General features: G+C 43.1%; 1 protein-coding gene across 1 annotated transcript in view; it reads right to left on the minus strand.

Moving 5' to 3' along the window:
• POU6F2 (POU class 6 homeobox 2) overlaps window positions 1-26,467 on the minus strand; it is a 453,583-nt gene that overhangs the window by 103,176 nt on the left and 323,940 nt on the right. Inside the window, exon 5 of the mRNA XM_026502925.4 lies at window positions 11,274-11,620. Within this exon, the coding sequence (XP_026358710.4) occupies window positions 11,274-11,620 (347 nt within the window). The remainder of the gene's footprint in view (window positions 1-11,273; window positions 11,621-26,467) is intronic.

Here is a 26,467-nt window from a genome sequence, read left to right on the forward strand (position 1 = left end):
ACAGAACACTCGAGGTAGTAATTAACTCCAAGGAATGTTAATTTTTAGAACCTCAGACAGTGGCACGAGATGACTTTCCCTCTGATTTACAACATATAAGTTTCTGAGACAAACAGACTCAAGAGAGCTTTCTTTGGGGGGAAGTGAGGGGATTTCTCTGAAATCTTCTCTCTGAACCCTTCAACATTGCTTTGTTCTCTTTAAATGCCACATTCATAACTTCACAATGCCACGACAGAGAGCTCAACTCTGGAAAGAGCAGCCAGCCTCAGGGAGGATATGGAGCCCAGCTGAGAAAAGAAGGAGCTCCCTGACTTGACTTCTCTTTTATGACAGTTTCATTTCTTCTGGTGTAGAAAACTAAGTGATTGGCTCATCCCAGTCAAACGACAGTTCAGACAAAATGTGTCGGGCTGGAAAGTTGCATCGATCAGAGCCCATCTGGGCTTTCAGATGAGAGTCACTAGTTCCTAGAAGAGAGCTGTCAGCATCTACGTGCAGGGTGCTCCCCCCACCACTGCGTTCATCTGTGTTCTCACTGGCATCCCCATCGAGTGGTGAAGGACTAGGAAATGCCCTTCCAGTGGACGGCCACTCTAAGGAGCACCTGAACCTTTGCCTTGTGGATTCCTCTTACACACGAAAGAAGAGACTCTGCAACTGCCATTCTCAACATGGCGCCTTTCTCTGTCTTATCTCTGACTGAAGCCAGAATGCCCAATTTAGTTCTCCACATAGGTGGATGAAAGAGAAGGAAAACACCATGTCTCCGAGGCACCACCTCTCTCTTTTTTAAATAGGAAACAAGAAAAGAGTTAGGATGGGAGCATTACCACCGACAGAGTGCCCCACAGACAGAGAGGTTTGACATCTGGTACTCTAGAAGCCTGACACCCGGCTTGCCATACAGATTTCAGACTGACTTGACCTGTTGTTTGGACTTGAACCACTCTTAAAACACAGAGGTTGAGAAGGTGGTTGTTAGGGTATTGGGGAACTGTCCTGACCACTGGAAACTCCTCTGTCAAAAGACAGCAGAGTGGGGAGGAGGGACCATGCTCTCTCTGTCTGATTGATTCCATGGGGTTGCCATGGGCCATGGGGCCCCAGGGTACCCTGCTGTCACTTCTCCATGCCCTGGCATGGGGAGGCACGATTCCATGTACAATGCTGTGTGAACAGGAGGAATAATGGGCAGTGAAGAAGAGGAAGGGGGGAAGCCCAGCTGAAGGAGAAGCGCTCCAAGAACTCAGCTGCCATGAGGGGCAGCCTCGTCAGACCTTCCCTTAATTTTTTGACCCACTGGTTTTTCTCATTGCCAACTGTAGGGACCATCTTTGGTTTCAGCTTTCCCTGTTCTTGTTTTGGTTTTGAGTTTTTTCTTCTCTCTTTCCTCACATTTTTATACTTTGTTTTCTCTACTGTCCAGTCCATAGGATTTGGTCTGTGGATTTTTGCATGATGTTCTAGGTAAGAAAATGCAAGATTATTTTAGTTGTGTGGGTGCTACAATAATTTAGAGAAGGAAGTCTTAGAGTAGCTGCTGAGGGATTTTCCACGGGATATAAATTAGTGTTATGTGAAAAAAAAAAAAAGGTTCAGTGGTTACATAAGTTTGAGAATTTCTCGATTAAATAATGTTGACTAGATATCTCTACTGCAGGATGTGTTTTCACTTTTAGTGTCTTACTATTCATTGAGAAATCTCTAGGAGTGGTATGCAGTGTGTGGTATCTGCCTATTTCTCTCTCTCTATCTAGCCATCCATCCATCCATCCATCCATCCATCCATCCATCCATCCATCCATCCACCCACCCATCCTATCTATCTATCTATCTATCTATCTATCTATCTATCTATCTATCTATTTATCTATCTATTATCTATCTATCCATCCATCCATCCATCCATCCTTCCATCTGTCTGTCATCTACCTACCTGAAAACAGAAAAAAAAATCTGTTTTCAATGGAATTTCTATGGCCTGGTGTTTTGTGGAAGACACTTTGGGAAATGTTTCCTTAGAAAATGCTGGCAGCCAAATAAGGGAATAAGAATATATAACTCTCCAAAAATCCAAATGAACAATTGTAGAGGCAGTAAAATATAAACGGAGATGCTCTGAAGTTTGACAGTAACATTGAGGAAGTTCCTTCAGCTTTCTGACAGTCTGTTTCCCTGCATCTGAACCAAAGATAATTTTTGCCTCTTCCAGGCTCTTGTGAGGAGGAAATGAGAGGCCAAAGTACTCAGAGAGTGTAAGATACATAGATATAGTCGATAAATGATAATGGTTATTCCAGGAGAGCAAGGCATGAAATACTGTCTATAAAATGCACTTTGTAAATTTCAAACACACTGCAAATATTGGCCACATATTGTCAGGAATCTTTCTTGAGTATTGCATACCCGTTGTGGGTTATGGTGTGGTACATATACAGTTCTTTCTTTCCAAGGAATTCAAACCACCTTATTTGTGTTATTTCATAAATAGAATGTGGAGCTGGAAAGGTTTGTAAGATCAAAGACAAACTTTTCATATACTAAGTGACACAACGGAGGCCCCAAGATTAGGTGACTTGCCCAAGGTCACAGTCAGTGACTTGCAGAACTGGGATCACCAAGATCCTTCCTGTTCACCCACAGACTAAAACCCACAACTTTGGGAATTTAGAAGGAAAAAAGTAATTTTTGGATCTTAGTAACATTGGTGGAGAATCAGACGTTCTGTGGGTTGAAGTGAGAATTCTTAAAGATTACAGGAGCACATGGCTACAATTCTCTTTCTTCCTGCTCCCCACCCTCTCCAAGGCCTTTTGTGCAGGCTTGCCCTTGCTGGGTATGCCCCAGCCTCCCTCCACCATGTTCTCTTCCTCAGAAATCCTCCTCACCTCTCCGACTGGACTCTGCAAAACTGATGTGTGATTATTAGCTTCATGTTAGCGTAGATGTATTTGTCTGTAGTGTGCAGAGCAGATTTTATTGTGAACACATGCATTTTTATACTCCCATGAATATTTGCTTTTTGTTCAACTGCGAGTGGGTCTTTTTATCTCCTGTCCCTCTCAGATGATCGTACCGGTAGTCAAGAAAGGAAAGAAGGCAGGCAGGATACTGGTATTTTTCCAGTACCAACTATCTATCAAGAACTCTCAAGTAAGCATTCTCATTTACTCCTCACATCATCCCTCCAGCCAAGGAGGAAATCGAGGCTCAGGATGGGCTGACCTCACCCAAGTGCCCAGCAGAGCCAGCAGTCATTCGAGTTCAAGACTGTCTGCTTCCAAAGACCACGTTCTCTATGGTACCACACCAACTATTCTGCAAACCTTTCCTGGGGCCACCATGCACACCACAGGCACTCAATAAATGTTTGCAGATCGCGATAGAAGTGCTTTCTCTACAACCTGGAGAATATTAACTTGCAAGTCTATACTGGGGAAGTCAATTTAAAAGCCCGTGGAAAATCTATTCCAAACCTGTGGGAAATGAATTGAGGCTCAAATATGAGGAACAACGCTTGATCATGCAAGCCCCAAGAAGACCCTACCATGTTAGCATAAATACTGGCTGTACTTTGCTCATTCAGAGCGAAGTGCCAGCCAGCTCATTTGGGGCATCTCAAATTGCCACTAAAACCTGCATCTATGCACATGGAGGCCAAATGGCAAGATTCTGAGCTAGACTTTGAGATTCGCTCCTCAGCCCCATCCGACAGACAGTGATGGGATTGGACGTCGTGCGTGGCCCCAGTCTCATTGCTGAGCTCGCTGCAGACAAGCCACGGATCTGCCCCCTGTCAGGCTCAGAGCATTGCTGCTTTCCTGGGGGAACTTGCCATGTTCGAATGCAGCAATCATCTCTCCACCTGCTCGGAGTCTGGCACCCCCCCCCCCCCGCCCCATCTACCGCTACTTGACGTGAGTCCGCAGTCCGTGGAGTGAACATGCTGTCTGCTTTGTTAAACCCTTTTCTACATGATTTGACTAATCGACACAGCACTACCCAGAAATGGTAAATCTAGACAATGACAAAGAAACACCACACTGTAGAAGTATATTCTTGGTAAACTAATTTTCCCCCTGCCACTCTCAAAGCAATATAAACTTTGTTGTTCCTCCCGGATCTCAAATGCTAGTAATAAATTCTTTGAAATGTCAGTAATGTTGATCTGAGGGTGTTTTTTTTTTTAAAAAGATTTTCTTTCTTTCATAAAAGGAAAAATTGTCCCTTACAGAGAATGTGGGATAAATATGCTTTGTTTATTTTATTCAGTGCTGAGTACGGCTGGGTAAAGGGACTCCCGTTCCCACCCAAGCTCTTGCTGAAAGAGTGAATGATGAATGAAACCCTCAATTTACTGGACAGTAGTATAAACAGAAATACATTCATACTCTTCTTATGTGTGGTATAGCCAACATTTGCTTCACGTGTTTATAGCCTGTAACGCATTTCCACCAGTATGTTATATTTAATCTCCATGATAATTCTCTGGGTTTGCGTGGATTTTCTCCTCCAGAATGATGAATTTTCCTTGGTTCTTTAGCCCAAGAGGAAGCCTTACTCACACTGCGTGGACTCCTCTGGTTTTTGAAAGCTCCTCATGGCTTGAATTACTCTGAGAGAACAGTGCCTGCACAGTGATATTTTGTCCATTGTCACCAAACTTACTTGTTTTCATAAAACTATAAATCGGGTCAGTGAAAAATGTCAGCCAAACCAATTACAAACATTTCAACTCAATCAGAAGGATTGGTTTATTAGACCCGTGCATACACAGTTTAGTGAGATTGAATTCCCGCCATACCCCCATGCTCTGATCCACTCTCCAACACACACTAGGCTTTCTACTGTGCGAAATTTGGTGCAACTGTCAAGTTCAGCTGGAAAGTGGGATCCAAGACCTGGATGGAATTTATAGTGGACACAACGTCACTGGCCTTGGAGGATATTTGCCAACGAAATCATTTACACAGCTGGTACCCAAATGGTGGGGAGTTGAGAGTAAGGGAAGTGAGGCAGTCATCTCAGGCACAAAATTTAACAGTTTGCCCCAAAGCACAGTTATCAGGATGAACAACACCTAATGGGATATTTAAAAAAAACCCAAAATGAATGCAAAACATTCATGATCAACAAAATCAGTATTGCTGACTTTTCCCTTTCCTCAGACTCCAGTAGGATTCATGGTTGTTACTGAGCCTATATCCAGAGTTTTGATACCCAGTGCATCATGGGTTTTGGCATTTGTTTTGATTTTTTAAAACACTGCATTAAAATATTATCATCAGGGTGCCTGCCTAGACAGCTCAGTCGGTTAAGTATCTGCCTTCGGCTCAGATTATGATCTCAGGGTCCTGGGCTCGAGCCCTGTGTCTGGTTCCCTGCTCAATGGGGAGTCTGCTTCTCCCTCTCCCTCTGCTCCTTCGCTCCCACTCATGTTGTCTCTTGCTCGCTCTGCTCTCTTTCAAATAAATAAAATTTTTAAAAATCTTTAAAAAACTATTATGTATCTTGACAATTGCATTTTGGGGGACACCTTGAATTTTGCACCTGAGTACATCCCTTGCTTCACCTTAGTCCTGGTCCAGGAGAATTCTACACTGTGAGTTCGCCTCACGTGGGCATGGATGTGTCTGAGTTCTCTTAGAATGATCAAAGCCACAAAGGGGTCATGGGACTATGCCTACAAGGGTAGCAGAATATGCCACCCCAAAAGGGGTCACTTCAGCATGAGGCTCATTTTCAGTTGCAGATAATCGAGAAGGAGATATAAGAAAAGCTCTCTGACATTCCCTTATTTGCCAAAAGCAAGCCATAAATGTGTTAAATCATCCCTCCCTCCTCTTTCTACCAAGAAGGACACCAGTTGGTGACTGGGAACAACTGGAGACCGTTTTCAGCACAAGAGGAATCGATAACAGATCTTGCTGAAATTAACCTTTACTTTCTATGAAATTCCCAGTATAGGGGCACCTGGGTGGCAAAGTCGGTTAAGTATCCGACTCCTGGTTTCTGCTCAAGTTGTGATCTCAGGGTCATGATCTCAGGCTCGTGAGATGGAGCTCCGTGTCCAGCTTTGGGCTCCGGGCTCCATGCTCAGTGCAGTCTGCTTAAGACTCTCTCTCCCTACCCCTCTATCCCTCCCCATCACATGCATGCACACGTGTGTTCTCTCCCTTTCTCTCGCTAACATAAATAAATCTTATAAAAAAAAAAAATTCCCCATGTTTGCCTTCCCACAATCTGCCACCCCTAGAAGCTCCAAGTCCTTCTCCTTTGTCTTGTCACTTCTCTATGGATATATCGTTCTTTTGTTAAAGTGCTATGTGAACCCCTGTTCTAACCACCCCCTTTGAGTTACTCATCACTGAGTGCTTCCATGTGTGATGTCCAAATTAATAAGCTCCTATTTGTTTTCCTCCTGTTGGTCTGTCTTTTGTTAGTCTAATTCATGGTCCCCAGCGTAAGAACCTGGCATGAGGAGAGAAAAAAGATTGTGTTTCTCCCCTGCACCTGCATGGGTCGCCTAACACAGTTTCAGAGGTTTGTAACATAAATCTGCAAATAGAATGGAAGGCGGAGCTCGAGAAAGTGTTTAATTTTATCCCCTCCCTTTAAAGATGCAAAAATGTAGACCCACGAAGTTTTGACTAATTTCGTGCTAAATTAAGACTGTTAGAGCAAAAGGAGGTTGGTCCCCGGCACTGATCCTTTCTTTTCTTTTTTTCTTTTTTTTTTAAGTTTTTATTTTAATTTCAGTTAGTTAACATCGAGCATTATACGGAGCCTTTCTATAGAAAGAAGCCCTCGGAGACCATTGGCTTTAAAAAGGATGAAAGTCATGTGCGTCTAACTGCTTCTCAAAGGGTTGGGCTCTTTGTCTTAAAAAGGGATAATGCACCATCCTCTCCATCACTCACACACTTTGGGACTTACGAGATCAGGAGGCTGGGTCCGCTGCATAGCAGAGGTGGAATCTGGACGCAGTTTTACTCCCAGATGCCTGAGTGGTAACAAGACCTTTACCTTGGCAAATGCACACGGTCGAGAACAATTTTACACTATCTCTTGAGCAACTTCACCTCTGAGGAGGTGACCATGCCCCTCATTCCTCATCCAAGCACAGATAACTTTCCCTCCCCTAACTGCTTCCACTGATCTCTCTCTCCCTCTGTTATTTATTAAAATGTGCAATACAACAAGAAAAGGAGAAGATTATCCTGCCTTCTGCCATGCAAGACGGCATGCAGAAGGCCAAGGTTAAATGCAGCATTTGGTTTCTTAAGCTTCTCTAATGCATAGGTGTGGAAAAGCAATCTGGGACCAGAGTTTACAGCAGCGACTCTCTGAGGATAAAAACTTGACTTTAATTTGGACTCTCTGGCTAAGATAAAATCTGCTTCTGCTATCATTATCCCACTTATGTTTGTCCCCACTCTCTTTCCACTCTGCCACCCAGCTGAGTGGGAAGAAATTAACCTGACCTTGAAGAATACCCAGAGAATCTTTAGGACCACTGAGTTTTCAATGGCCAATACAGAGGCCTACCAACATTTACATAGACTCATGGGCCTGAAAGGGATCTTTACAATCATCTAGACCACAGATTTAACAGACAAGACAATGAAGTCCAAACAGCTAATTTGACTTGTCCAAAGTGGTCAGCTAGTTGGAAGAAGGATCAGAAAGAGAACGAGACCTCAAAGGCTCGAGCTCCCTGTTCTCACGGCACGGTGACGGGGCTCCAACCACGTCCAGCTCACCCCCAGATCACTGACGAAGGAACATGCACATATTAGGGTTTTTACACAATGTTTAGAATTTCTCTAGGGCAAATAAAAACTCCCAAGGAACGGGCTCAAGAAAAGCCATCTCAAAGGTCACGGAAAGTTAGTTAGGTATTTCAAGATGCTTAGGTTTATAGGATCAAACCTACAAACCAGATCAAAATTACATATTCAAATTAGAACTGAACACTGTTTTTTCTACCTACATTTTCTTCCCCAAAAGCTACTTCCCTTTATGGTTCTGATCTGCTCCAACCCAACACATTCTGTATTTGTAGTTTTCAATTCTGGTACAGCCCATGGCCAGTGGGTTAGAATAAAAGTACGAAGTATGGATTGATACTTAGCCTGGAACCTACGGATTAAATTCAACCCACCGATGTGTTTTTGTAAATCCAAGTCTGTTTTTCTTATTTATATGGAGAAGTATAAATTCTCTCCTCATCCCTCCTGAGAATGAATCTGTGGGTGGGTAGCTCTTGAGTCTCAACGAAGATTCTAAAGACAGCCCTCCAGGGGCCAGCTTCTGGTATTCATGCTGGACACCCGGCTCACCTATACCCCTGTGCAGTCAAAATTAGTTCTCTGAAGTGATAAGCCTCGAGACTCCTATCTGTCTTGAAGCAACACCCGGGTTTTGTTTAAATGCAGTCAATCTCATGGACTTGGGTAAAAGGGTGAAAAACTTATACTGCCATCTTAGAGAAAAACCCGACAAGAACTATCTGGAGAATTTCAGTCTAGAGTGATACTGCCTGCCAGAGCTCTTCATTTTTTTTTTTTTTTCATCTCCAGAAATGACCTCACCCAATTAGACCCACACAAGCCACTTTTATTTATTGCTTTTTTTTTTTTCTGAAGATACGACTGCCTCCGCACACTGTAGAAGTAATTCTTATCCTCCGAAGTTGTTTCTTTGTTTTTTAAACCCTCCGAATTACTGGTTTTCCCTGACAACCTAAGTTGCACTGTTCTTAACTACTTTCTCTCAAGCAGAGTTTGAACAATGTAGGACAAAGCCCACATGAAAATAAAGAATTGTGAAATAGAATTTAAATGGTCATATATGATTTAGTTGCTCTTTGTTCCCCTTAATAATCTTCAAACAAAAACACTTTGTTCTGGCTCATAAAGATCATTACCTTTGAGAGTTAAATATCTTTGCAGGTCCTTTTAAAGTTTTCTTTTTAGAAAGTTCAAACATTTCATGTTCCACAAACTCAAAAACCCTTCAGCTAGTGTAGGAAAAAACCAGTATTTCAAAACCATGGAATTCTCCATTTCCTTTACACATGTCTATCGTGAAGGGGAAAAAATCCTTTTATTCCTACTGATATATATTTATTCAGAATTAGTTCTCTATCTACTCGGTAACCTTTTTAAAAACTCTACCAAATCATTCCTTCCATGGTCATCCATTGGATCCACAGAAGTTACAGTATTACTTTACCAACGTATTCACTGCGTTTATAAGTTAAAACCCCAAGAGCAAAAAATTAGAATATTCTCTCAAGGTTGTAAGGAATGAAACGTGACTCCGAGCCTTCCTTTCTTGCGAAAACAATACAAAGCAAAACGTATCCCCTGGATTTTCATAGGAAACCATTAGGACAACTTTTGGAAATTCTCCTAATAGAATTTCTTTCCATGGGACGGGTTGGTCACCTCATCCACAAGTCCTGTCAACAGCCATTCAAATGGGTTGTCTTTCATTGGCCAGTAGAGACTTATAAGACGTTGACAGTGTTCAGAAAAGACTGATGCCCGCAGAGCTCAAAGTGTGGCTCCACTGTAAGGAACACCAGACTCTGTGCGACAACTGAGGACTGAGCTAAGTAACCTCACCTCTCAGAGCAGGATGAGTTTTTTCTTTGGTTATTTCACCTGCGTGATGGCTCAGGTAGAGGGAGTGTTTAACCGGATGGTGTATAGGTCCGTCTAATTTAACTGCTCCTAGAAAGCATTAAACTCATTCTTTGGAATAATAGAGTTGAATTTCGAACGCTTAAAACATTAGGATGGCTACAATCGTGCATCTTGTAAGTTTGATCGTCCCTATTTTCTCTGCAGATGTCAAGTGCACACTGAAGATTTTTATAGCCTGTGTTCACGTCAGTCCAGGTCAAAGGTATTACGTTGTCTCACACTTGTAAGATTTTAAAAAATACATCTTCAAACCTGACTCGAGAGAACGTTCACATTGAAAGTAGCCATGACCCAAGTGCCAGGGAAAACGCAATTACTCATCTCACTCAAATGCTTTCATTTCCAAGAAAACCTTGGGCCACCATTGAGAATTCAAGTTCACAGAAACAAAGTTAGCAGACAACAAACAGAGTCAGTGCTCAAATACTAAGTCTCTAATCCACTTGCCTTTCTGTCCGTGTGTCCTTCTAGCGGGCCCTTGCATACTTTGCTGTTGAGGCCGTGAGGAGGCAGTGCTACTCTCGCCCTCAGGTAAGGGAGGGCTGCAGGGGCCCCACGAGCAAGGATCAAGGAGGGGGCTGAGCTGGCATGTGAAATGAGTGCCTGGGCTGCTCCCTTTGTCGGACTCTGTCACGGTGCTTCAGACGTACTAAATCATGTGTCATCTCACTGGGGAAGCCATCATTATGTAAGTCAAAACCGGAGCTATTAATTTCTGGATCCGAGGTGTTGGCGTTGTGGTCATTACGTGTTGAAGCTAATTCATTTTAAAGGTATCTAAGAATGGCTCTCTGAACTTTAAAGTGGTGCATTCCTGAATGAGGGGAGATTAAAGCTCGGCTTTCATAATTAGCCTGAATATCTAGTTTTTGATGCCCTCGGCCTCAAGGTAATAAAGTAAATGTACAGAAGCTTTATTATATTATAAAGATGCGGATTTGTTGAGGCCCTGAGCGTCGTTTTTGAGTACTTGTTAGTCTATGGTTGGAATGGTTGGAATCTGGGACACAGACTGGGGCTTCATTTCTTTACCCTCCTCACCCCAGAGAGTCTTTAGAAAAATAGAAACAAAAGAGCACAAAGTACTTAAGGTAAGACACTGTTGTATTCATAATATAGAGAAATAACCACCGTGCCTCATGGACAGGAGATGCAGTTCTCCACGGGGCTACAAAACCGTGCTGGTAATAATTTTAATTGGATGCTATCTTTGCTGCCTTCAGAAAGTATCATAAAATGGAATTATTACAGGCTACAAGTGCACTTCCAGTGCCGGCCTCTCACAGGAGGAAACGGAAAACATTTATCCGTTGGAGGGCAACATCAACGGGCTTCTATTTGTTTCGTTTACATGCATCCCCAGCTGCCTGCTCTTGGCGTCCTCCTCCCTAGGTCTGAGACATCAATTTGAATTAGGCGCTGCAGACCGGGATGCTAAGTTTTGCTGGGCCTGGGCCTCGCTGCTGGGGGTGTGTGTAGGGGGGGCGGGACGTGGGGGGACGGCGCCAGCCCCGAGGGTAGGTCCCCGGGGCTCGCGGGGCGGGGCGGGGAGCATACCTGCAGAGGATTGGGTGGCGTGAGCGGCGACGGAAGGCCGTGTCCCGGAGACTGGCTGGGTTTCTGAGGGGGGCTCGCGCTCTGCTGAGTTGGAGACGCTTGGTTCTGGTTCTGGTTCTGGGGGTGGGGATGGGCCTGAGGTTGCTGGGGCTGAGCTGGCGGAGCCGGCGGCTGCTGGGAGGCGGGAGGCGGCTGCTGGGGCGGGGCGGGCTGGGGCTGCGGCTGCGGGGGCTGCGGGGGCGCCTGCGGCCCGGGCGGCGGGTGCTGGCCGGCGGGCGGCGGCGGCGGCGGCTGGAGCTGCTGGAGCTGCTGGAGTTGCTGGAGCTGGGAGTTCAGGGATGAGGTAGCTACGAGAGAAAGCGAACGTGCAGATGAAACACACGAGATCACATCTGGCGGGGTCTCTGAGCGCGAGCTCTGTGCGAGCCCCGAGGGCTCTCCCGCCCTCACCTCTTCGGTGTTGACGAGGGTTGTGGGGGCCCGGGGAGAAAAGAGTCCCTTCGTGGGGAGATTTCACAATTGGCAGAGGACCCGCCTGTCCCGCATCGGGCTTGACTTTCAAGGGCTGCGCTAGAAATGGGAAGATCTTTACCTGGTCTCTCTCTCTTCCTTCCCACACTGGCTTGGGAAAGACACTTAGGCTTTCAAGATCGGCTTTCGATGATAAAAGTTCAACCCCTTTAATTCTTTTGGCAAATGCCCAGCTGGAGTAAAGAACAGAAACTAAATTGTTTGTAATCTGCTTTGCATCCAGAGGACCATCGGTGGCGTCCTTCCACCTGCTACTTCAGGCCAATTTGCTTAGACTTGTTAGCTTCAAGTTTCTACAGTTTTGGTGGGTTTTTTGGTTTTTTGTTTTTTCTTAAAGATGCTTCTCGGTTTTGCAGAGACAAAAGCCTGAGTCTGAATATTTTGCCTGCTGATGAAAGAGACAGGGCCCCCTCACCCCCCACCTCCAAACTGGAAGGGTGAAAGTAAGCTACTGTGAACTCGACGGTGGTAACTAGACACGTTAGCACCTCAGAACTGAGAGAATGAAATCATCTTTTTACGATTTCCTTGGTATTTGAAAAGTAAGAGTTGATGGGACAAGCTTCTTAGCACCAAACACACTAAATTTGTTCTCTTATGCCCATCTAGCACTGGACAATCTCTGAAGCAGGAAGACTGTTAGTTTGGCCAAAGAATGATCTAGAGAAAATTACTGCTACAAGTTCACTTCCTCCTTTGCCTGAATCTCAGTCTAAAAGCTTTCCAACAAGCCTACAAACAAATACGAGGATCCATGTTGAACCAGTAGGCCTTGGCTGGAATGTTTTTCTGCTTCTCCCTTACCTAGAATTAATTAGTCAACATTTTCAACAGTAATAACTTCTGTTTGTAACATTAAAAACTAGCTTCTTTCTTTCTTTCTTTCTTTCTTTCTTTCTTTCTTTCTTTCTTTCTTTAATGCCCCTTTAGGGACGCCTGGGTGGCTCAGTCGGTTAAGCGTCTGCCTTTCACTTAGGTCATGATCCCGGATCCTGGGATCAAGTCCTGCATTGGGCTCCCTGTTCACTGGGAAGCCTGCTTCTCCCTCTGCCTGCTGCTCCCCCTGCTTGTGCATGCTCTCTCTCTGTCAAATACATAAATATTTTTTAAAAACACTCCTTTAGAAAAAATCTACTGGTTCTGTAAAGTGGAATATTGCATTCCCTGCCTTCACACAACAAATAGGTTCTTGAGAAGTATGTGCACATTGAACCATATGTTGAGGACACCTAGAGAACTTGGTAAGAAAATCAAGCAGTGACTCTGTAAATTCAAGCATCGTTTTTTAAAATTTATTGAACATCAGCTAGGCTCTAGTACTGTGCCAAGCAATATATAGGATTTAAGGAGACGATCCTACCTTCAAGTTCATAGTCTACTTATGGAGATAAGATTAACTCATAAAAAGCAATCAGGTCAGGCGGTGACTGTTACAGAGTACTGCTGATGGTAGACCAGAAGGACCCAGGGAATCAGGACAGAGGCTTTTTGTGGGTTAGAGAGGCCAAGGCAGTGTCCGTGCATGTTGTGGAACAAGAGAAGAAAGGGTTCAAGAGAGGGAGGGTCATTCTTTGAAAGGAAAGAAGAGAGGATATTATAGTTTGGAATGTGAGAAACATCCAGATGACCCAACCTGACTTAGGTGGCATTTCTGAAGGACAATGTGGAGAATGGACTACCTGCAACAGAGGCTCTGGGAAGTCTGAATGACTTGAGACCTTAGAGAAGGTGGAAAGCCTACCCTGAAAGTGGTGCAAAGATCACTCCCAATTACCCTCTGGTGTTAAGTCAGATTTTAAATGTATAATCGGGTTTGTTTATTTTTATTATTATTATTTTTAATTGGATTTGTTCAAAGCCAGGCACACCTGTATCACTGAAATGGCAGCTTGACAGCTCCTAGGGGCACCAAACACCAATCTATGCTCTCGGGTCCCTTGTAGAGCTTCCATGTTGGAAGGGTTGGGATGGCAAGTCCTCACTGGGTTGGTGAGTTACTCTAGGTCTATTCAAGTACTTGGTGCAGTGCCTGTCCTGCCTTGCCTGGAGCCCGGGGTGCTCCAGGACTCCAGAGGTAGAGATAATGTGTATGAGACAGGGCCGCAAAATACCCAGTCAATGGGAACTCTCTGAAGCTTCTGCTCCGTTTTGCTGTAAACCTAAAAATACTCTGAGAAACAAGTCTCTTTAGAAAAAGTACCCAGTCATCCCAATTTATTGGAACCTTAAGAAAATGGCCTGGTTTTTCACCCACCCATTCCTGTTGTACAAAATCACATGTTATTGAAGATTGGGGAGCCCTGCTCCATTCTGATCTCCCAGGATCTTCTGCAATCTGGAGGGTCCTGGGGGAATGGAGTTTGATCTCTCCTTTTGGTGGAGTTTACAGATTTGGGGAATCTGATTGCCTCTGGCCTCCTGCCTGATTCAAATCAAGCCCGTCCTGCTTCCTTTCAGGTGGGGGGCACACATGTCAGTGCTTATTTTCACGGTTGACTTAAATACCATACTGTTTCATTTTGGTTAGAAAAGCATTTATCTAAATCAGCATTTAGAAACAGGACAGACTGGGGAATATTGGCAGACAGATATTGGCAGGTGGGTACGTGCAGCAAACCCTAACCTACTAATGAGACACGGTTCCAAATGTGTCTTCGTTCCTTTATGTTGGTGCGGTCACATTGCTTGGCTATTTCTTTCCCATAATCTGCAGCTTGCCTGGAAAGGCATTGCATTAACCTAAACGAAACCTCTTTGAGTTACATAAACTAATTTGGCATCTGCAAGCAAAAAGTGGTGGACGATAAGATAGGGCCGGGTATGTACCGGGTGCAAAGAAAAGCATGAGGGAGTGATTCAAGAATGTAACTCTGGTCGAAGAACACCAAAGCCACATACATAACAATATGTAAACAAAAGTTAAAAAAAAAAAGTGGTAAAGCAGGGAGCATCTTAACAGCTCATTGTATAAAGCATACTGAGATACAGAACAAGACAGGAAGGTTCAAAGACATTTAACTATAGAGAATGTGGATAAAATGAAGATTTTTAGGGGTGAAACCCTGATCCTATGCATGGAAGATTAAAGATTTTTTTAAAGATTTTATTTATTTATTTGAGAGAGAGTATGAGCAGGGAGAGCAGCAGACAGAGGGAGAGGGGGAAGCAGACTCCCTGTGGAGCAGGGAGCCCCATTCAGGGCTCGATTCCAGGACCCTGGGATCCTGACCCGAGCCAAAGGCAGATGCTTAACTGACTGAGCCACCCAGGTGCCCCAAGATTAAAGATTTTTACTTTCTTCCCTGGTAATTACATTCTTTTATGATTGTTTCCGCTCTGTCTGGTTACTATACACTAGACCAATGGTAAATGTAAAACGTAACTACAATACCAGTAGCTATGAAAGAAAAAGAGATGCATAGAAATTTACATTAGGGCATTTAACATTTTTTTTTTAACTTACGATTTTAAAAAAAGAAACACGAAACAAAGTTCTAGCAAACTCTGAATTTCCTAGCGAGAACACTATGGCAAACCAGTGGCTCGAAACCTCCCAAATAAATAATTTAATATGACAAAGGAGTAGCCAAGAACTCTCCATTTCTCCATTTGTTCAGTTTCTATAGATCAACTATAAATTAGAAAAAAATTCTGGGACGCCTGAGTGGTGCAGTCGTTAAGCGTCTGCCTTCGGCTCAGGGAGTGATCCCGGCGTTCTGGGATCGAGCCCCACATCAGGCTCCTCCGCTGGGAGCCTGCTTCTTCCTCTCCCACTCCCCCTGCTTGTGTTCCCTCTCTCGCTGGCTGTCTCTCTGTCACATAAATAAATAAAATCTTTAAAAAAAAAATTCTTCTTTTGAATGTTTGTGAAGGGTTTCCTCAGGAAATCTCACACATAATAGAGCCATACCACCAGAGGTAACAGAATTACGTTGGCTGGGATTTACATAAGACTACTTCCAAGGCTGGGGAATGGAAAAGGGAAAGCATCATGCATATCTGTGTTTGAAGGGCAAGTCCAGGAAAGATTCTGGAGAAATACAGATGTGTTTTATGCCTCCAAGGTATTTGAAACATCTTAGGATCACAGAAAGCAAAATGGCACTCAAATACTACAGGAAGAGTCCTCTTTTGTTAACACAGAGTATAACGTCGCACTAATATAATCATTCCAGCTGGGATCTCAGCTTCAGCATTTCCTTGGAATTTCCAGGGCTCAGGCAAATGTGGGCATGGTTGGCAGACTGGTGGTTTGGGTTTGACAGTCGGCAGGGAAGGAGTATAAGCTATTACTCAACTGCCGATGCTTACACACCTCTGGGCAGGTCTGGGGATTGGAGGAGCTTCATAGAAATAGGTTTACAGAGGGTAGAGCACACATGCCAAGGAGAAGGAACTGGGAGAGGGCTTCTCATTGAATGTGCCCAGAATCCTGAAAAGAGCAGCATGGTAATGGCTATTCAAAGTCATCCTTAGCCCCCTCCCCTGGTGCAAGCCTGGTCTTAGGGAGACAGAGGGCACGGAGTAAAAACAGAAAGGGCAACGTGTGATGCTAAGTGCAAGAAGCCAGATGCCAAAGGCCATATACCGTATAATTCCATTTATATGAAATGTGCAGAATAGGCGAATCCGTAGACACAGAAAGCGCATCAGTGGTCGCCAGGGCCTGGGGGTGGGGGATGGGGAGTCACTGCTGACAGGTACGTTGTTTCTGGAGAGGGTGATGAAAAACTTCTAGAAGTAGGTAGTGGTGGTGGTTGGACATCACAAATGTACTTAATGCCACAGAATGTACACCTTAAATGACACATTTCATGCTATGTGTATTTTACTACAAGTATTTACTATTATTTACTAAATAATAAAAGCCGTTTCTCTATATCCACGCACTGGGGACCGAACTATACTGTCCTGGGATGCCACAAGGGAAGAGGACAATCCTTCCCCACTCTGCACAACTTTGCAGTTCTGAGGGCTCAGGGAAGCACCAGCTAGGGTTGTGCCTGGTGGAGCAGAGGGACGGACAGAGGCAGGACCGTTGGATGCCTGGCGGCAAAGGGAGGAAAACGTGGTCCACACTGTACTTTCATTTAATATGAATGAATTAGCTTTCCAAGAAAGCCGCATGGATAGACGATATCATTGCCATGTTATTCATGTTGAACTTGGGCTCCGAAGTGCACCGCTTGACCTTCCCGAGTTTATGTAGCTACTGAGTACTACAGCTGACTCAATCTTAGGTGCCCCTTCCAAGCCCTGAATGTAAAAGAATCATTTGTATGGATGGGCCAGCCTGTTTCCTCCTGGCTCCTCACTCATACAGGGATGCCCTCCGAGGCTTTGCTCTTGAGAAGGCACCTGGCTACAGAGGCTAATTTGGAAGTGTCTGCTCAGTGATGAATCCCTCAGCTCCTGGGAAAGTGTGTACAGTTGTACCTCTGTCCTGCTGCAGGCAAAACATTTTGGAAATGCAAATGTGTGTTTGAGGGTAAAGATGCCAACTTGAGTGCAAGACATGAGTCTTTATAGGGAAGAGAGACATTGGGTTGCAGGAAAGGAGGTGGGAGATCTGAGCAGAATGGGGGTGGGGAAGGGCACTGATACAATTGATTTGTGTTACAAGTTTGCCTTCATGGTAAGAGAATGTCTTGTCTACACTTAGATATCGGGCAACAGCCTCACTGGGCTCAGGTTCTTGACATTTTTAGGAAAGTAACTGAGTAGGGTATCAGCTTATGTTGTCCATAGAACTCTGTGACATTTTTGTCTCTAGGGCGTTGTTGGAGGCAATGAAGAGCCCTCCAGATGGATTTGTCTTTCATAGGGAATAAGGACTCAACTCCTAGATCAGTTCAGTCTTGCAAATCACTGGGCCACCGAAAAGAAAACTCATGCTTCCTGACGTGGCCTTTGCTTCCCTAACGCTGTATTTATTGTTCACTTTTGTTGCCTACTAAAATCCCTAGGAAAAGCAAAAAGAATGGAATCTAGAACAACCCAACCAGAAGAAATTGAGTTGGTAAAATTGGGTATCTGCCCTCCCCCAGCGCCCCAGGAAATGACATCCAAGGTGGCCTAAGCAATTGCGCATGTCAGGAACCCTCGGGTTTCCTCATGAAGGGCATTTCCGGCCTGTGCCTGGGACAGAAGCTGCGCTAAGTGGACAGGAAAAACTGTGCCTGGAAGGGAGGACTTTGAGAAAGTGCAGAAGGTGAACACTTTGGGGGAAATGTGCCTTTATTTTTGGCAGCGGTGTTAGAAACAAGCAAAATCCGTTCTACCTCAGGGTGTGATGCACACCCATCTCACATGTGGCCATTGTTATCAGCTCCAGAGATCTCTCGACTCTGTCCTTTGTTTCTTTTGCATTTAAGGCAGAGATCTCAGTATCTGCTGGGATAGCAAGAGAAAACAAAGAGAAAAAAAAATTCTTCCGATTAAAAATCCCTACAAATTACTGGCTAGTGCTGAACTATGCCAGCTTCTTTTTTAGGTGGGGTGGGTTGTTTTGGCCAACTCCAGCAGCCTATCTCAAATTGTGGACAAAATCACCTGGGGAGTTTGTTAGAAAAGTGGATTCCAGAGAATAGGCCAAAATCTGCATTCTAAAGCACCATCCAAGGGTCAGGAGCCCTTGCCCTTGGGGCTCCCAGCAGCCCAGATGGGAGGGGGTGACTCTTTCCTCGGCCTTCAACTGGAGCCGTTTGCTTTGCCATTTCCATAATGTCAATAATGTTTTTCTGAAAAATGAATCTGTTCTCCCACTAGCAAAGAAATATCAAAACAAAATCACTGTTTGGAAAGAAAGGGAAAACAGACACTTGGGAATCTTTCAGTATCTTTAGCACGTTCTTTTAGACATGAGAGTAATTTGCCACCCGTTATTGCCTTTGTGGACATTTTTGGGAGTACTCTTATTGGAGCATTTTGACAAGTATTTCAGTATGAGACGTAATGTTAGCTTTTAGATGCCCCATTAAACAAGGAAGATGAAGAGCAAAGGAGTGACCATAGCAAAGCATCTGGAAGAAGGTGTGGCAGAGCCCTCCCCAAGGCGGCTGCACCTTCCAAGAATGCATCAGGGAGGCTGGGGACTCAGGTGGCTGGGCCGCTGGAACTCCCAGCAGGATTTGCCAGGAGGCCCTTCGATGACAGCGGATCTCCTTCCATCACCACCTGCAGAAGGGCCCACAGCCAGGCCAACCTAAACTCTAAGGAAAAGTCATGAGAAGGCTCTCCTCTAAAGAAATTGAAAAGTATGTCTCAGGATGAATTAGGATTTCCAATGTGGACGTGGGCACCTCAAAGTAAAGTCCTCCTTTTATGTACCCTAAAAAAGCCAGTCAGTTTCCAATCTCACCCCAATACACTGAGCTCTCAATACTCTTCCAAGCCCTTAGGAAGTCCTTCCAGTTTCCTACTGTGTTCCAACCAGCTTGAAAGAAGAGAGGCCCACATCCGGATACTTTTCCCCATGGAATTGCAGAATACCAAAGATAAAGATTTTTGAAAAACTTAAAAAGATTTCGAGAGACAAGTAAGAGGCAATCCACAAAGCAACATAAGTCAAACTGGCATCAGACCTCCCATTAGCAAAACTGTATGGCTAAGATCAGTGGAGGAATGCCTTCAGAGTTCTGAAAGATGATTCCCAGCCAAGAGTTCTATTGCTGGCTCAACTTTCTGTCAACAGCAAGAGTAGAGTAAGGCCCATTTTGGAACTTGCCACAACTTACACATCCTGTCTTTATACTTTTTTTCTTAGGAGATTGAAAGGTGCTTCAGCAAAGTAAGGTGGTGAGCCAAGAAAGACGAATATTTAGGACACACAGACCAACAATAGCAGCAAGCCCCACTACAACCATGTCTGGAAGTTCTAGAAAGCATCGAGTCTAGATCGTCTAAAGTCTAGATTGTCTAAAGACAAGGCTTAGGTGAACTCTCCAGAAAAAAAGGAAGATTCCATAGAAGGGATAGAATATTTGAAGTCTTGGAAGAATTTGAAAATAAAGGAAAAAAGAAAGGAAACTAGAAACTTTAGCAAAAACAAAAGCTGTCTGGGAGAGCCATGATCAAGAAAGGAAGGGGTTGTTCCAAGTCAGAAAAAGAAGTCACTGAGCTCCGAGAAGAAAGGCAGAATGGATTCAATGGTGTAGAAAAATAAGCTAGAAGATGGTAGCCACTTCCTAAAGAAAGTATACATTTCTTCTCACAATAAAAAAAGGTGGTAATAAGATACTTCAGGCAAGACAAACAGACAATATAAGAACAAGGTATGGTTTCATAAGAGACACTAAAAGAAACAGATTAGAAGAAACATGACCCAGTTGCGCAGTGAGATGTGGCATGGTTTTGAGCACTTGGTGAAGGACAAAAGGAGAATCTATTTGAATATTTTCTTTGAGTGGCACTAAAATCCAGACTAGAAGGGCATGTGATCACAACATACTTCTTGGCTCTGCAGGAAATAATAAGGTAACCATATTAGGGCTAAGAGTGTTTACTGGCTTTCAAGTTTTGAAACAGCCTGTAAATAAGGCATGCCAGATTTAATGAGAACATAAATGCTACTAAAATCCTTGACCGTGTGGAAGTGAAAGTTTGCTGGGAAAGGGGAGGGGAAGTGAGAAGCAGAGCACTAAGTGGGGAATCAAGAGGCCCTTCCATAGGGGACCAAAGAAGTGGGGATTTAAAAGTGTGATTTAAAGTTACAACAGTAACTAAAGCCAGCTCTATACTTCCGTTAGGAGAAGGGACGAAAAGGAAGTGGGTGTTGTAAATGAGCTAAGCCCCCATACGCCATAGCCGGAAATGAGCAGAGGAGACATCCCGCTAATAAATCAAGAGACAGATATAAGTGGAAAGTATTCAGAACCACGGAGATAAACCCATAAGGCCTGAATGAAGCCGGGAATGGTTCAATGTGATTGCCTTGGAGGAGTAATCCTGAGGGTAGGGAGGAGTATAGCTGAGAGCTGCGTTTCTTCACAAATCCTCTTACTGAAATGATTTTTAACCACATGCCTGTATTACATCGACAAAAGTTTCTAGGGAATCACTTTCAACATTTGGGCTGCATCCTGTAGGACAATAGCTAATTCTTTGGGGTCAGGCACTGTTCTAGGCCCTCATATTTCTCATCTGTCCTCCCAACAATCTTCTCAAGTCAATCTCCTAGACTGGATTTTTCCCAGCTCCAGACCCTCAGCCAAGGCTTTAAGTGCCAGTGATTTACAGAGAAGGGCTTCCAGAAGAAACCAGGAAGGGAGTAAAGGAAAACAGGATAGAGAAGGGTAAGAAGCAAAGCAGGGGTGAGATTTCAGGCAAACCCCCCACCCCTACCCCTGTCTCATCCTCTCCCCAGGGACTCTGAAGCATGAACTGCACTTGGAGTCCTGTCTTCAAGCTCATCTCCTCCTCCTGCACCAGACAGGCAGTCATCGGCTCCGGGTGAGTCTGGGGCCTACACTCCGGGAGCTTCTTATTCTCGACTGGGGAGAAGTGACTTCAGTGCCCAAGAACCAACGAACTTCCTAAGAACCACAGCACACTATCTAATAATTACTATCAGAGATGATGATACTGTGTAGTAGGCCCAGGAAGGTACTCTGAAATGCCCTCAGAGTGACAGGATATGAATTTCCATGGAACTCGTCTGTAACGGTTTGGTCATAACGCAAGCCTATCAGGTCTCCTTGACCATCTCTCTATACAGACAAGGATATATCTATTTATATCTATAAACACACCACCACATACATACCTATTTGTGTAAGATCCACCTCTATCTGCATTTATACCACCATATCTATATATAATCCCATACCTATTGATACAATGTATGTCATCTGTATATCGATCTATCTATATTTATATCTATATTTACACCAAGCCAAATTAAAGAGACAGGTTGTCCCCAGGCTCCAAAATTTTGGTCGATGAATTACTGAACAGAATGCTGGTGATAAAGGATTGAACAAAACAGTTCAGTTCCACTGAAGGCCTTGAACTGATGAAAGTTTTAACATAGAGATAGAAAGTAACTACCCATTATATAGAAGTTAGTTAATACTGGAAGCACAAAAAGAGACACATTACAGAAACCAGTTCTGGAGTTGGGATGGTGTTCTGAGGCCATGACCTACCTGGTCCAGGTGGCAGATATACCCCCCTCATGGCCATATTATCTTTGAATAATTGACATGCCTAATTTTGTATTCAGAGTCATCTGGAAATCTTCTGCCAAGATTGGGATTTTCCTGGTTTTGTCCTTCTATAAGCAGAGAAATTGTTGGCCAAAGGACAATCATATCAGGTCCCCTTGACAATTATCTTTCTCTTTGTAAATTAAAAAAGACATTTTGGTTTTATAAACCTGTCTCTTTGGATGTGAGTGAGTATAGGGATATCTGGATCCATTCTGGAACACTAATTAGATTGAGTTCCTTGGGCTCCCTGGGCTCCCTGGGCTGGATGGAGCAGAATTCGCCTTGTGCTCCATCGATGATACCAACTGTGGCATAAACCTCCTTTTGAAAAGTCCACAGTAGACATTCATTCCTCATAGTCAGACACGTTCCCAAACATCATTCCACAGGAACCCACGAGAGAAGAGCATTCCGAGGTCAAATAATTTGGGAGACACTGCATGTTGTATTCTATTTTTGGAAACCCACAGTGAGCATTAGAATATCAATAATTTAGAATTTTGGCATTAAAGAAACCTGACTAACATTTTTCATCCAACACTCACGAAACTCACTTGACCCTGGAACGCCATCATCTTGCTTTTTCTGACTCAGACTTACGCATGCATCCATGTGGAACTAATACTGTGAGTGGACCATTTAGGAGTAACCTAACGCTGTTTCTGTCTGTTGCAGTCAAATGGGACTGTTTTATAGATGAAGAAATTGTATACCTATATGTAAACAAAAAATGTACACGTATACAATGCATATATACACAGTGTACATATATAATATATAAATACAATGTGCAAATATAATATATACACATATATCAGTATGTATCAGTACATATACATAATATGCATATATACAATACATATACATATGTATACAATGTATTTATACACACACAATTTATATATATGATGTACTTATATACAACATATATGCACATACATACTTGCATATATAACTATATATATGTGATTTATATATTTATATCAGGGTCTCTGGAGGAAATAATGAACTATTTTCAATAGAAAATATGCTTAATAAAATTGTTTTCTTTTTGAGATATAATTGACATATAATGTATTAGTTTTAGGTGTACAACATTATGATTGCTATATGTGTATACTGCAAAATGATTATCCCCAAAATTTTAGTTAACATCCATCATCCCACAGAGTTGCAATTGTTTTTTCCTTGCGAGGTGAGAACTTTTAGGATCTTATCTCTCAGCGGTTTTCAAATATATGCTATAGTATTGTTAACTATATTCACTATGCTGTCCATTACATTCCCAGAACTTACATATCTTATAACTGGAAGTTGGTACCTTTGACCTTTCACCCATTTCATCCACTCAAAATCCCACTCCTCTGGCAACCACCTATCTGGTCTCGTAACCTATGAGTTCAGGTTTGTTTTTTTTTTAAGATTCCACATATAAGTGGAATCATACAGTATTTGTCTTTCTGCCTGGCTTATTTTAATGCCCTCAAGACCCATCCATGTTGTTGTAAACAGCAGGATTTCCTTTCTTCTCATGGCTGAAGAATATTCCATGGTATACGTATGTACCACATTTTCTTTACCATTTGTCTGTCAGTGAACACTCTAATAAGGCTGCCTGGATTAATCTATAATCAAATTTATCCAGTGTGGTGAAACCTAGTTAATTCATGCTGAAGAGAAGCTTTAAGTGAGTATAGTAAACATCTCTGATTGATTAAAAATGTAAATAGGTGTTAAGAGGCGTATATGCATATGAATTTCTTAACAAATGCAGTTTTCTTGAAGGCAAAGCCTTTCAGGTAGTCTGGAAAAAAAATACAAAGTAGAAAAGAGAAAGACATACAAAAAATGTTCTTGAAAGGTGCAGAAGGAAGCCGGAGCTGGAACTTTCTGTGACTAGTTAGGACAACCTGGGACCTAGCTGGACTCTCCCCAGCACTAGAAAAGCATCACTGTGATGAATTTCTATCTGTTGAGGAACCTGGGGTGTATCGTGCTCTTCAAACAATCATACAACGTGAGTAAAGGATGAAAATGCAGTTCTATCAATACGAAGCCTTTTTTAAAAATAAGATCTTCCTTCCAAAAAAGATTTAAATAACCCCCTCCTGCTTTTTCCCATCAGATTTTTAAGTCTTCTTCAGGTGTTAATAGCATATCAAATGAGAACGCCCAGGATTTGAATGTGCATTTTGACAAAATTCCCGTGGATAGATTCTACACGTTCCTTGATTTGGCTTGATTGATTTTTCCATAACCTGCAGGGAGTCATAGACTATCTATGGCAACATTCATTCTTGATTTGAAATCTATTTGTTCGACAGATGAGACCGAATTTATTCATCAGCAAATCCTAACCCTCCCATAATAACAGGTTTCCTTCCCTTCTGGAGTTCAGCAGAGGCTCAGCGAAGAATCCTGTCGAAAGCAGCGAGACCCCCCCCCCCCCATGACATTTCTCTAGGCTCTGCTCATTCTCCACCACAGGAATAATTAGGGGTGGTTTTTTGTTTTGTTCTGAGAGGTGCGAGGGTCAGAGTACATCACTGACTATGACACCTTCCCTTCTTAATACCATGTGAGTTAAATGACAGAAAATACATTTGGTGGAATAAGAAGCAGCTCAAAGAAGGGCTCACGTAACATTTTCTCCCCTTATTTTTCCTCCATAAATGTGAGAAACAGTTATTAACTTCCTTGGTGACCTCTTCTCAAAAGGCCAATCCACCTTTTAAGTGGAGGTTAAAAGGTTTAAAATTATAGCTAACATTTATGGAGCATGGTGTTTCTAGGGAAAATTTCAAACTGTTAAGAGTAGAAGTGAAGCCGTATACGCTAAAAAAGGAAGCTATGGGTGTGGGGGAAAGAGAAGAAGTATGTTCATCTGATAGTCCTATGCTAAGAAAATAATAACATCATTCTCTATGCTTATCAGACAAAGCAAGATGTACACTGGGCTTCAAGACAGCAGCCTCTCTTTGCCTTTCCCTTCAAATGAACATTTGCAGGAGAAAATATTTCAGGCGATTGAAAGTATGCGGTGCCTGGTTTAAACACAGCACTATGTTCACTTGCATTTCTTTTAGGCTATAGACACATGGGCCAGTGCTTATTTTCATGGTTGATTTAATCCATCCCCTCTGCCACTGTGGGGATTATTCCCTACAGTTATTCTCCAGTTATCTGTCAGTTCAGATTAAAAAAAGTTAAGTGACAGAGATGCGGTGGCTGATTCCTTGAGAAGGCGGTCTATGCGAGAATGGATAGCAAGAGCGCTCTTTCTAAGAATCTGCCTCAGAGGGGAGGGGGGTGGGGGAATGGGATAGACCGGTGATGGGTAGTAAGGGGGGCACGTATTGCATGGTGCACTGGGTGTTATATGCAACTAATGAATCATCGAGCCTTACATCGGAAACCGGGGATGTACTGTATGGTGACTAACATAATATAATAAAAAATCATTAAAAAAAAAAAAGAATCTGGCTGTGTTCTCTTTTTCACTTCCCCCATATCACTACAAGCCTTCCTTACTGAGCCTGAACTTCAAACTCCTTAAGCAGGTAATGCAATGTTGTTCCCGTACAATAACTTCAGGGGGGCCAGTAAGGCTTTAGAGCTCTTACCTCATGGGTTCTGGCTTATTTCTTGAGAAGAGGTGATAGCATATATTTCCTCTTACTTTGCAGATGAAGAAATCTAAACTCAGACGTGATTCAAGCACCCCGTATACCCTAGCTTAGCTTGGCCCACACACTACATGGTAATAGTCTCCTGAAGGTATATCTACGTTTATATTTTGAAAGATAGAAAGGAACACTATGCCCCTGCTAGATTTGCAATTCCCTTCCAGATTCATTGCAAAGAAACCTGTTACAAAATGATTTTAATAGTATGGCAAGAAGTTACTCCTATTACATCATAATATTCTTGTAATTCTCATTTTTATTTCCTTTTTCCATCTCTGCAACAGAATTCTTTAGCAGAATAATCACTACATCTCATGGCTAATTTGGTTAGGTCACATTGATGGGCAAATTAGCCACTCAATTCACATAGTTCATTTTCAGCTTTCCTATGTAAAAAGTTAAAAAGAAGAAAACTAGTAGTTTCAGGAAATAATTACATTAATGATAACCCTACTGGAAGAAGAGAGCCATCAAAAGAATCTTTGGAAAATTCATGAAAAGCAATAGATGTTGGAAAAGTAATGAGGTTAGAATGTAACATGGTTGTGTCACCTATGCGGACAGTAGTGTTTTTGCAAATAAATTTCGTGGATTTCTGCCAGGCTCGTTGATCTTGCTTGTGAGAAGTAAAGCAGCATTATGTTTACTTTGTTAATGCAGTATGGACACAAAAGGCAAACACAAATGTGATCAGGGAGGATAGATCAGGTTATACGGTGGTAATAAACAGCCCTAAAATCCCAGTGGCTTAGCTCAACAAAGTTTCTTT

This window comes from Ursus arctos, unplaced genomic scaffold, assembly GCF_023065955.2.
Source record: "Ursus arctos isolate Adak ecotype North America unplaced genomic scaffold, UrsArc2.0 scaffold_3, whole genome shotgun sequence".
Lineage (NCBI taxonomy): Eukaryota > Metazoa > Chordata > Mammalia > Carnivora > Ursidae > Ursus > Ursus arctos.